Source organism: Tachypleus tridentatus, chromosome 6, assembly GCF_004210375.1.
Source record: "Tachypleus tridentatus isolate NWPU-2018 chromosome 6, ASM421037v1, whole genome shotgun sequence".
NCBI lineage: Eukaryota > Metazoa > Arthropoda > Merostomata > Xiphosura > Limulidae > Tachypleus > Tachypleus tridentatus.
In genome coordinates, this window is record NC_134830.1 from 134,849,290 (window position 1) to 134,862,781 (window position 13,492).

A 13,492-nucleotide genomic window follows, 5' to 3' on the forward strand; every position below is an offset into this window, starting at 1 on the left:
AGCTTTCTGAAGTTAAAAGTAATCTTGTATATTAAATGCTTCATACTGTATATTCTAACAATTTCTTTCTTTCATCTCTTATCTTTGATAGTTTTTCTGAAAGTGCAAAACTCTTTTCAGTACCTTTATCTCAAATGCTGTCAATTCTGGCATTTTGTATTCAAAATGATATTCTTTACCTTCTAGTTACCTCACAACACTTGATTTACCATCCATCTTAACTTCCACCTCTTCTCTATTCAGGCTCATTTGTTTTTCATAAATCTTTATCTCTGTCTCATTCATTACCTCTTAGTGTATGTGTTTCTTAATGCCTTTTCTCTCTAATTTTTATATAAATTTCGTTCAATACTTGGAATATGATAATCAATGGTAATTAATAACTTTTCATTCTACAGTTATCTTCTTTTATCTCTCTAGTTTGAAGTTACCGACTTGTCTTCAGTCATTTTAAGACCAGCAATACATTCTTTGTCTGGTAGGTTACCAAAACGAATATCTTGTTAGTACACCTTCCATCCATCAGCGATATTTTCAATATCTTGCTCATTCGTAAGTAGTATAGTTAATATTCTCTTATTGTCAGCTTCATTCTTTGGATTTAGACAAGCTAAAGTTCCTAATGATAGTGCTCAAAATTACCTTAGTCCAAGTAGAACAGATTTTCTCTGATTTTTCATTTCTTAACTACATTAGTTCTTCTGCTGTCATTTCACCAAATGCCAACTCTGTATCGAACTGATTAGGTCTTGTAACACCAGTTTCTGCAAGGTTTGAACCTAACATCTGTGAATAAATCCTTTCATCAGCCTACTTTCATCATGTTGGAAGCTAAAGCAATTAATCAAACATTGTTCCCCAAATAAAATTCAACCAAACCTTAAGCCAGCTATCAGAACTCTTAAATGCTTAGCTCGCTTGATGACATTATCATGGGAGTTTTTCTCCAAAAACATTTTTTCACAAGTTCTACAATTACTAAACACTGATTTAATGTTCTTCTAACTCATAGTCTGAGTAGTATTTAATTCAAACTCGAATACACTATAAAAGTTCAGCAACTAGGTTAAGCTGTATTTTTTAAAAATCTTCCTTCCACTGCTGAAGAAACAATGAACAAACTAGGTAAGCCTACTGTTGCTACCATCCAGCTCCAAACTTTTGCCAAATGAACTATGAATAACAGATAAGTTGCAGGTCACCATGCTGGCAAGTTGTGTGGAGTATGTTACAACCTGTGATATATTTTTCTCAGGGTGTTGTGTTACTGGTCTTTTAACATCAGGGTCATTGCAACCTATTGCTACAAGCAGGCAATGTAATATCACCCTTAGATGAATCAGCAGCATAAGTTAACATAGCATCAGCTACAGATGAACATACAGCATGATCCCAAAAACATTACATTGCAATAAAGAAACCTAAATTTCATTACGATTTGCAGACCATGCAAGTTTCATCACACAACTGACTTCCAGCAGTTATTACAATTTGAACATGTTATCCACTAATTTTACATTAAATGCAGGACCTAGCACAAAGTCTATAAGATAAAAAATGTCTGAACGACTACTGAAATGTTTTGAAAATTTCTCCAGTGTTTCTGCAGCTGTTAACTTATCTTGCAGGAAAATATCTACAAGTATTTCACTTCTTTTATTCTTTCAGTGTCAGAGTTTTTGTCACCTAGCTCTACTTTGCTTAGATGTCTGTGCTATTACTACAAGGTTTGACTAAGTTTGAAGTTTATGCAAAGATACATATGGTTTAGCTTTAGCAGCCATCCCTAATTTAGCAATAAAAGATGTTGTAATCATATTTAAATTTCTCATTTTCATTAGAATAATGTAACTTGAATTATAGTACTGTCTCCACATTATAGTCTTCTTTCTAATAGTCAAACAAGCCCTTTCTTCATCTTTTCTTTCTTCAAGTCACTTTTTTTAAACACTAAGTCTACATTATTTCCTTTCTACTAAAACTAGGTCTTAGTTGTAGGGATTTCTAAAGTGTAGAATATCTGTAATAAGTGTCTGAAAGAATTTTCATTAATCAATATCTATTGACAAAAAACAAATATATGAAATTTAAAAAGGTACAGACCAGCATCTAGTACACAACGGAACAGTAAGTATCACTTGATATAATTCAAAAGAGAATAATACAGTTGCCAAGCTATGTACCACCATTATTACATAAATTCACAGCTATTATCATTTACACATGTTAAGATCAAAAGCTGTCCTAAACATCCACCAATGTTATGTAACACAGAATACATGGAATGTAACATTGCAGTCAACTACAACAATTACTTGTAACTAGAGGCCCTTTCCAGATATCCACAATAATGTCTATCCCAAATTTTCAATTTATTTGCTTTAATTTACCACAACAAACAAAGACAGTGGTCATAACTTTACAAACATTTGTCATCTCCCTGAACAATACAAAGAAAGAGGTAAAATAATTAAAAAGAGCAGAGAAATAAAGATTTTAAATGAAAGTAGGCTGGAAAATAAAACAGACAGAAAGGTGGCACTCGAGTGTTGGTCATACCTCACTCTTACTGTTTGAAAGATTCCAGGGTTAAAGAAAAAACAGAAAAAATTGTCTATAAAAGAATTTCTGTGAAAATGGGAAAAAATAATCACAGTTAAAATAATCTCTCTTCATTTTGATCATACTGCTAGATGGAGGGGTTTGATCATTCTTCCATCACGGAGAAGTTATACCATTACACCACATGTTGAAATGATCCCCCCCATTATTATAAAAACTTCAAATAAATAAGGAAAGAATTACAAAAACATGAGAGTGAATTATATCATAAAGTGTTGAGCAACCAATGTTAAGAAATGTTCTGAACAAAATTAGCATTAATGTATTAAGCTTTAAGAAGAATATCAAGTGTTTAATTAGCTCCCTGTATTGCTAAAGACAGTCCCATGGAAAACTTCTAGATGGTATTCAAAAGCATAAAATCATTTGCAATGAGTGGGAACAAAAATGTACTAGCCTAACTACGTTTCTTTTATTATAATGTCTAAATTATTACACACTCAAAATATATACATAGACACACACACGTGTATTCATGTTTGTTACAATAACTTCTTACACATTATAAAAATATTAAAATTTATAACAGCAGACATTTATGAACAGTTTAACCATTCTGCAAGCGATACGGTTGTATTTTTGAAGTACTGACAATATGATTTACTTCAGAATAGATAAAAAACACTATATCAGAGCAGGTTATCCAGTCTACATATGACAAAACCAAAACCACCATATGGTAGTCTGATATTTGAAACATCTCTCCTTTCCTAGTTATACTTTTGGAGTTTTAAGCAAATGGCCTGAGTGAATTTAATCAGAGCCATTTCATGTCACATTGATAAAAACTTGCATTAAAAATAACTTTGTAATCCCAGTGAAAAATAATCACCTATATCAGAAAGTGTTAAAAATGTGAAACTAATTAACATTTTAATTTACAAGTTGGTTCTTTAGTCACATTCAAGTGTTTGTACATCAGATTTAAATAAAGTTTATGATGGATTAACCTTTTATCAATCAACAATCCCCAAATCCACAATTTCAGTGACAGTATTTAATGAATTTAAAAGAATTAAAGAAGGCAAAAATTTTGTAAATGCCAATAAATACAGGGTTGTATTTTCCATACATTTTGTATGCACAAAGCAATATTAAACCGGGGCCAGTATGCATGGAATTAACAACCCAAACTAAAAACTGCTAGATCCTGAACATCAAGCTTGTGTATTTCACACACACACAACTTTATGCCTTACCAGAGCTCTCCAAAAAGACCGTATCTAAAGTGAACACTAGCCCTGACTAAAGTAACTGAAACTAACCAGGTATAATCAACAATATTTTACCTTTTGTTGTACCAAAAAAATCACTATTTGTGTTTTGTTAATGTAAACTAATTATGAAACATATATACGTATCAAGGTCATCTTCCACTGTCACCAGCATCTCTGCTTCCTGTACATTCCAAAAACCTGTACAAGCTAACAAAGTTATAGCTTACATAGTTCAAGTATAAGTTGTATCTTTACAGAAAGTTGTCAAGTTGTATCTTTACCTTCAGTGAGACAACCAATCATTTATTACTCACTGTAACACAAAATTTCATTTTTATAATAATCTATTTAATGGCTGCAAAACAAATGTATTTAATAAACATACACAAATTACACAAATAAAGATTTAAGTCTAGTTTTTAGAATGGAAATTTCTAAATGCTCACCATTTCTTCACAGAATTAGCAATCATTTCTGCAGCCGTAACTCTTTTTGTTTTTTGAACAGCATAAGCATTCTGAAAGGACACATGTTTAAAAGAAGTGCTGTATGAGGCACTTTTAAAATTGCACATTTTTATATCTGTAGCAGGTTCATCTTGTGAACTTGTAGTACAAACTGGAGACCCACTAATATATTTAGTCCCATTACTGTTTTCTTTAATGTCACTCTGAGCTGACAGTTTTTCTTCTGTTTGAGAAACATTTTGAATGCTGCAAGTCAAGGCAGCATTGTCTTTCACTTGTGGATAAAGTGACATTTCTATATGTCTTACTTTTCTTTTGAATCCAGTAGAGTTGTTGTACTGAAGCATTTGTTGGAAGTTTATACTATACTTGTTGCCTTTGAAAAGTTTGCTGAGGTCAATATCTTTCTGTTTCTAACAGATAAAAGAGGAGTAAAAACAATCAAAATTCTTTAAGTTACTAGCACTGTTTCAACCTATACAAAACTAAAACATAACTTTTGGAAAGGATATATAAAATAGGAGAGCAATATACTCTTACGTGTATGAATACAAGAAACAAATGAGTGATGAAAAAAAGAAAAACTAAAAAAATATGCAATTATTCAATTAAAGTACAAACAAGGAGACAGCAACATCAAACACTAATAAACAAACTTCTACATTAACAACACAGCAACAGAGAGAGAAAAACAAAGGTGAATCTATTCCATAACCTGCAAAAAGTGTGTTGGAGTTCAAAACAGCCTACATGCAATTAGTAACAATTATAAGTACATACATTGTTATCAGTCATTCTTTTATCCAACATTAAATATTTGCAGCTTAATAACAAATACTGAGTTTTATTATTAAATCTTTCAGTGATGAAACAATAAGGGATCCTCAACAGCCACAGCACTTGAAATCATTTTAGGCTGGATTAGAGGATATTAAAGAGACCTTTTGTTTTCTCCTTTATTAATTATATTTTTGTGCATCAGCAATACCAAGTGTGGGCTGCACACACATCTGATTTGATTTTATTACTCATCAGATCCTCTACCAGCCTACCCTAAAATAGAAATCCTTTCAGCCGGATTGGAGTAAATTAATTTACGAGATCTTGGGTGTAGTAAACTACATCAATCAAAAGGGATTGACCTATTGAGTACAAAACTGTAATTAAGATCTCAAATCAGTCAAGAGATGAGAGAGCTACAAGGTGAAAGTTTAGGCTTGAAAAAATAACTTGAGCCATTCTCTGACTTGCAACATCATGGCTCAAAATACTGAAATAATGTTAACTAAAACACACATTAACTTTTGTGCAAGCTGGTACAATGTTTTCCAACACTACAATTCTCAACATAATAAGTGTAAATAATGAGCACACAACCTGTAATTCAGAGGTTTATCGTATATAAAAGTTTCACATGAAACTGCTCACATTTTTACATCTGTTTAAGACTGATCTGAAGTGTCCTTAAAGTTCAGAATACATTTCTGAATTTTCTGCTACCACTAATAAACAAAAAACAATTTCAATTATGCTAAAAAGAATAAAAGCTTTTACCTCCTTGAAAGCTTTTTCAATACAGTTACCTATCTCATCATCATATATCTCCCATTCTCTATAGTTTCCTTTCCATTGCCAAAAGAACCCAGAAGCTTCTTGACCTTCACTTGAGTAAATATTTCTACGAACTGGGCACGTGATTGCTGTATGAAACACAAAAGCTGCTATTCACACAAGCTTATTTGTTTATTTATTTAAAATCAGTCTTACATAGTAAAACTTTTATTAATTTCCCTCCCAATGTTTCACTAGGTTCACCTGGCATCATCAGACGAGATACAAGGCTCATAGAAATACAGCAGCAAAGAGAGTAGAAGAATGTGGATGTAACATGAAACTGCTATCCCCAGTTACTGTATCTCACCTAATTAAGCCAGTAAACCTGGTGAAACATTATGAACAAAATAAACAAAAATTTTACTAAGTACAACAAATAAAGACCCAGAATAAATTTTAAAAAAATATATTGAAAAGTCACTATTGCTGAATCTAAGAAAACAAAGAACTATTTCCTAATAACACATAATGCACTATTATTCAAAACTTCTATGAGAACCACGAGTACAACAAATTATTTTTATAATAATTTACACACAGTCTCCTACAGCACAGAAAGGTACTTTCAAGCATGCTACACTATCTAATTGTCATCAAGTAACAACCAATTTATGTAACGTCTGTTGTGTCTGTTGCAACATGTATTGACAGTGTATTTTGATTCATTTGATAGTTATGTCAAAAAATCAACTTAATATTTTAAGGTATTTTGATCTTCACTACAGGGAGCGATCAAGGTAAAAAACAACAAAAATCAGGGGTTTAGAAGAAAACTGAGCATTTATTTTTATTCTATGGAAAGCCAGTAAACATGAATTAGATTATTTCTAGAAGTTCTTAAACCAACACATTAACATCCATGCTACAAGATGCCCCTAATATTTGACTTTTAAGGTTAATTCCTTTACCTGGAGTTTATACTTTACATAATCTATGAGGCTTGGTGCTTCACACAAACATACATTATTATCTGTTCCAATTAACAGCACGTTTCAAAACATAACCAAGTTTTAATAGTGTGTATATTAGAAGCAGACAGAACAGAAATTGGTCACTAATTCTAATGTGCTCACCTCTGAACAGATTTAGAACTAAACTAATGCTAACTATTCTATCATAAAATTCTAACAGCTTGTGTGTTTACATCTGTGCAATTCCATATCACAGTTAAATCTGAGACATGCTAGAAATGTATTATTTTGCAAAAATTAGCAAGTGATTGTCTTATGGAAAGTAAAGAATCAGTCCAGAAATATATCATCCTTAACCAAATGTGAAGAAGTATTAAGTGTGATATGTACTGGTTAACAGTTCGGGACAAGAAAGGGCCTATTGGACCACTGAGACTGTCCCATTGGCTAAATTAAACCAAAGAAACAAAAATAATTTAAATATTTACCTTTAAAACTTCCTTAACTTCACTGTAATCAACATAACTGAAGGCAATTCACTCCAGAAGCCAACCAAACTGCTAAGAAAGTTGATTCCTTCCCTGTCAAAACCTATATTTAAGTCCCTTTGTCCCACTGTTCTTACCATTAGGGATGAAAAAAAGATAATGCACCAACACTATCAATTCCCCAACAAGCTCAATCACCTCAGTGAGATTCCCTCTAAGTTTTCTTTTTTCAAGAGAAAACAATTTCAAATATCTTTACCTGTTCAACTCTTCTGAACCCTTTCCAATAACTTAATTTCCTTTAACCAAGACTAAATACAATATTCCAATTGTGGCCAAACTAATGACCTGAATAAAGAAATTGTAACCTCTTTACCAGACTTGTATTCAATATTTCTATAGATAAAACCCAAAATCCTATTTCCTCTACCACTAGCAACAACATGCTGCTTAGACAGCTTGAGAGACTGACCATTTCCATAACACTTTCACTGTTATTCCTGTCAAAACAATTATCACCATTTAAGATAAATGCCACTTGCAATTTACTTACTCAACTCATCACATACCCTTATATCCTTTTGCAAAGTATCAACATGTTCTTCACAGCAAGCAACCAAAAATATTAGTATCAGCACATTCAATCAACTTTTTAAAAGTTCCTTCACCTAGATCATTTATGTAAACCAAAAAGAGCATTCATTAACACTAAACCATGATGTACTCCACTTGTGATATTAATCTAATTTAACTAAACTCCATTTTCAAAAATATCTGTTTTATTCCACCTAACCATTTTTAGACCCAACAAGAGAGCTTATCCCTCAAACATGTATATATATATATATAACCGTGTTATGTGGCATTTTGTCAAATGCTTTCTGAAAATCCAAGAATACCAAATCCACACCTTTGCTTTCATACACAAAGTAATCTATTCAAAGAATGTCAAAAGATAAGTAATTTAGAACATTCCATGAGTAAAACCACATTAACTATCCAACAAAATTCTAAACTTTGTTAACCAAACTTACAAAGCATCTTCTGTCACATTTTCAAAACTTTCTGTATCACTGATGTAAGACTAATAGGCTTATAATTACTTGAATTAATGGTATACTCAACAGGTAGAGAGGAAATATAAACATGTATAGAGGATAATGTTTCAAAAAACTTCCACCTTCCATCTTGATGTTATCAGTGTTTACAGTTCTCTGGTGGATTGTGGAGTGCATATTATGGTTGGTTGGTTGGTTTATCCCTCTTTTCACTGATGTAGAGACTTCCTGTAGATTCAACCAATGGCAACCACAGGTTACTCACCTCTAATCCAGAATCTCTTTTTAGTGAAGGTTTTATTTTGTTAATGTAAAAGGATTCAATTTTTCTTCTCTTCCAAAATTTCTCTGTGTTGATGATTCTAGATTTCCCAGTTTATTTTGTGTCCAGTTGACATGGTGTGTTCTGCAATGGTTGACTTGTTTTCATGATTATTGTAGTATCTTTATGAACCAAATTAACCATGTAAATAGAAGAATAAAACAGCCTACCATTACTTGACATACTCATCTGCAAACAAGAGAGAAAAAAAACTACTACAGCTTTATACAGAAAAACTCACCATCATTAACAGATACTTACACTTCCAGTCCTACCGTCCAACCTCGATAAAATATGGTATTATCAAACGTTTAAACAAGAGAGCAGACACAATTTGTAATAAGACATCCATCGAAAAAGAATGTCAAAAGATTGTGAAATGCTTTAAATGAAATAGTTACACCTTCCCCTTCATTGAAAACTCCCTGATGAAGACCATAACAAAAATAAAAGGAAAACACTACCACTACCACCATTTATCTCCCCCACCTGCAAAATTTCAGAAAAAAAAAAACTCAAACATATATCCAAGATATTCAACAAGACATCAAGTGGAAATCCTACAAGACAATAAGATCCAATTTGGTGAAAAACAAAACTTACCTACCTATATATCACTATATATCACTGAAAACTTACCTACCAATGTAAAACACAAACCCATCATTTATGAAATTCCATGTCCCTGCAATGAAACATGCATTGGAAAAACAGGAAGAGAAGTATTATAAGAATAAAATAACAAAGGACAGTACAAGACTCATGAAAACAAAATTCTTTCATTGCAGAGTACACCAGATGAATACAAAATAAACTCGGAAAAAAACTAGAATCACTGACACAGACAAATTCTGGAAGACAAGAAAAATTAAAGTTAATTTTACATTAAGACAATAAAACCTTCACTAAACAGAGATTTTGGATTATAAGTAACCTGTGGCTACCACGGTTGAAACTTAAGAAAGTCTCTCAACCAATAAGAAACAGGGATAAACCAAACAACCATAATAAGCTCTCCATAATCCACCAGAATACTTTAAACACCATACACACACACTAATATGAAGATGGAAGACTTGAAATATCATCTTCTATGTTTGTGTTTCTTCAACAGGTAGTTGCCATCCAGTCAACTAAATTTTATCATGAATACCTTCCATGTAATAGAGCAGCCTATTATAGTGAAATACAAAGAAAGTATGTTCTGTGACTGCATTCCTTCAGTAGTGTGTGCTGAATGTCTAACATAAAAGAAGCAAGAAAAATGTTGTGGTAGAACATAAAATATACATTAACATTAATAATTTTAATCCATCGACTGCTGGTTCATCATATAGGATACAATCCACCTGTCGCAGTTGAATGCAAAAATACTGTATGCAGTGTACGGCTTTCAAAAAGTTCTGTGGGTGTAGAAGCCAACTGCAATCAAAAGGTTAACATTACAAATAGTAGTGGTAATTCTACACACACCCCTTATGTCTAAATTTCACAATATGACTGATGACAACCCCACTTTCTCTTGTAACAATTTGTTATTGGTGAAAGTACAGATTTTTTTTCTAATGTAATGCTTAGTACATCTGTTCTTTTTTGCTATTTACTGTTTATCTAACCACTAAAACCATATTAAAAATACTTTGACAATTAACTTTCTTGAGACAGTGACTGTTAACAAAAATCAAGCTTTATTTCTTTTGATTGGCCAAAATAAGATGTTCTTGTAATACAAGCTTTACGTACGTAGCTACAAGAGTATCCCATGCAAGAATAATGTGCACTTTAAAACTAAATGTGAATAAAAGGGTTTTCCATCAAATACAAGCTACTAGTTGTGGAAAATCATCAGTAAATTATGAAAATTGGTATCCTCGAAGTTTCAAACCTCCATTTGGTAATCTTTTACAAACTATCAAAGGTCAGAAACCTACCATTCATTATAGCCCTAGAAAATAAATCTATACTAGGACTAACTTACTCCACATATTTATATAACTCTTAATATTAACATACAAAATTTGTTTACATGTGAAACCTTAAATGATATACATCACACTTTACTGTGAGAATTTACTATACCATACCATACCGGCTAATGTTCACATTTTTATTACGATCATTATGAAGTCATCTTTCAATGAATTTCACTATTACATTCAGCTAATAAACAAGTTGAACACAATATAGTTTATAGGTATTTGTTGTTGATTTTACACGGTTCCCATTTCTTGTTGAAACTAGAATACAGATTCTTACAACAGATTATTGCTCTATAATTATTCTGCAATATACCATGCGATACAAAAATAGTGGTGTATTAACACAACTGATATTAGCTCTACATACACAGTTGATGTGACATGTTAAGTGGACACATTTATAAAGTTTAAAATTTTCTGAATGTTTAACATTTTCCTTTACTATTACAGTAGGAAATGATGTTTCACTAGTACGTTACAACAACCATGTTACAAGAGGGATATCAAATGTATTGTTCTTGTAGCAAGTACTGACCACTTGTTTAAAACTTTATAAGCGACATGTTTCGTACAACATTAAGAACACACTTGTCTTATTATGACTAAAAAAATAGTTTTGGTAACACTAACCAGCTGTAACTAATAAATATTTCTAATCAGTGCACCAAAAAACAAATCAGTTTTTGTGTTTTTTACTCTTAATATAGTATCACAATGTGCCTGAAAAAAATTAGATACACGTGTCTTTAAAGAATGCTACATCTTATCTTGGTATTACCCACTTGGTTTATTACAAAATGTGCAGTGTCACTGTGTATTACATGATTTTAATAGAGAGATGCACTAGTGCATGCACATGCACACACACACACACACCTTTAAAAGCTCTTATAGATACGAAGTACACACTTCACCACCACAAACTGTAATAAAACACATTTTATTTTTGTATCTCAGGACAGCTAGTAATGGGTATCAACACCTTTACTAACAAATAAGAAAACAACATTTAGGTCTTCTTAAATCATATTCAGGTTGAAATGTTCTCCGTTTTATTAGTAAAAGTGTTAATACCCATTCCAGCCGTCTCCTGAAATACATTTTTACTTCAAGCAGGTTTCTCGTCATCACAACATTTTATCTTTATAGTTAAGTGAATGATTGAGTCTTCCATGAACAAATATTTGTTGTTCATTTCTTTAGCTTGCATTGCTCTTATATAAGAAAATTCTCACATAAATCAGTGTAATTCTCCTGAAGATTTTATACCTGTATTGTCAGAATACTGTACAAATTCATTCAGGTTGACACTGAGAGCTGTTAGATTTTTTTCTACTTTTCCAAGACGGACTGTATTTTCTCCACTTTCTTTACATTCTTCTAACAGATGAGAAACTTCAGGTGAATATGATTTCCATCTTCCATCTGACCCTATCCACTCCCACACCACAGTTTTCCAGGAAGAAACTGAAGCCATGATTCATAAAGCTGTATTTCTGTAAAATATTCAAGTTTGTTTGTTAGTAAATATTAATTAGTTGGTATTTATTTTGAGAGCCAATTGAAAAAAAATGTAAAAAGGGAAAAATCCCAACCATATCTAACCAATTATTTACCAATATAATATAAAAACAAACGTCATCACCAATGTACACGTACAGTAATATTAATTACACCCACTCGAAATCTGAATGGAATACAATGCAAGAAACGTAATAATCATAGAAATGGGGTTAATTACACCCAATTACTGAACTGGGTCATGTAAGTACGAAAATCAACACGGATGTATACATTTCCTGGGTAACTATTACGTATTAACACTATATGTATTAACAGTATTAACAAGTAATATCTTCCCAAAATAGTTCAAGAATTCATACACGCGAACGAAAATGAAAACCAGAACACAATCGCTAGTGCCATCTACTACTTACAAATATTATTTGTTATCATATAATTCCAAAACTTAGCTAAGAAATACATAATATCTCCAAAATGTAGAAGTTTAAACCTTAGAACTTTCTATCAAAATTTTTGAAAGATTTAAAATCCAAGCATCAGTGTTTTAAAACAGTTTTTATAACAGTAATTATGAACACGAGAAACAAAATCATACCTCCAAGCCTTTGATTTTTACATAAATTAACATACACACACACACACACACACGAACTAGAACAAACTACAGCAGCAGCTATTTATTAACAATTAAAGACAAAATAAAAATAATAATGCAAGTAATTGAAAATGCAATTAAATTAGAAGTAGGGGAGAATGGATGACGTCACCATACAAATAAGGTAAGAAGGGGTGTAATACAGTACTATGCATCGCAAGGAAAAAATTATTTGGGTAATGAAATGGTCATCGCTCATAGCCTCGCCTTGGGCAGCAGTGTTTATGTGTTGAGGTTTTGTGCACAAATTTAACTATTTGTTCATATACATTTTGAATAGCCTTACCTGAGGGTAATGTCATTAAGTTTTAATACTTGTCCCCGATACACAAGTTTTAAATGCGTCGTTAAATTTAACGTTTCTTACTGAACAAGTCGATCGGTTTATCATTTTTATTAGATCACTCGGCTCAAAGCATCTTTTATACTAAATGTGTTTGTTGGGTCTCAGTTGTTATGGGATAGGTTTAAGTTTTAACCCACTGATGTTGAATCTCACAATCAATGATAACACCTCACATGGCCATCAGGTTTGTTCAGAACTACTTCATACGTGTATATTTTAGGATTAGACCAGAACTGATCCTGATTGGTTTTGAATTTTATAAACCTTGTGCATTCACATACAAACTACC

The 13,492-nt window shown here is 32.0% G+C and overlaps 1 protein-coding gene across 5 annotated transcripts in view; it reads right to left on the reverse strand.

The window, feature by feature from the left end:
* Positions 1-13,492, reverse strand: part of LOC143253736 (E3 ubiquitin-protein ligase DTX4-like) — a 75,956-nt gene that overhangs the window by 23,519 nt on the left and 38,945 nt on the right. For 3 of the 5 annotated variants that reach the window (XM_076508046.1, XM_076508045.1, XM_076508047.1), the window contains 3 exons: positions 11,948-12,174; positions 5,861-6,006; positions 4,286-4,719 (listed from right to left, as the gene is read on the reverse strand). In XM_076508046.1, the coding sequence (XP_076364161.1) occupies positions 4,286-4,719; positions 5,861-6,006; positions 11,948-12,155 (788 nt within the window). In that variant the 5' untranslated portion in view covers positions 12,156-12,174. Of the gene's footprint in view, positions 1-4,285; positions 4,720-5,860; positions 6,007-11,947; positions 12,175-12,337; positions 12,605-13,492 lie in introns of those variants that run through there. The other 2 variants (XM_076508043.1, XM_076508044.1) reach the window with 2 other exon arrangements.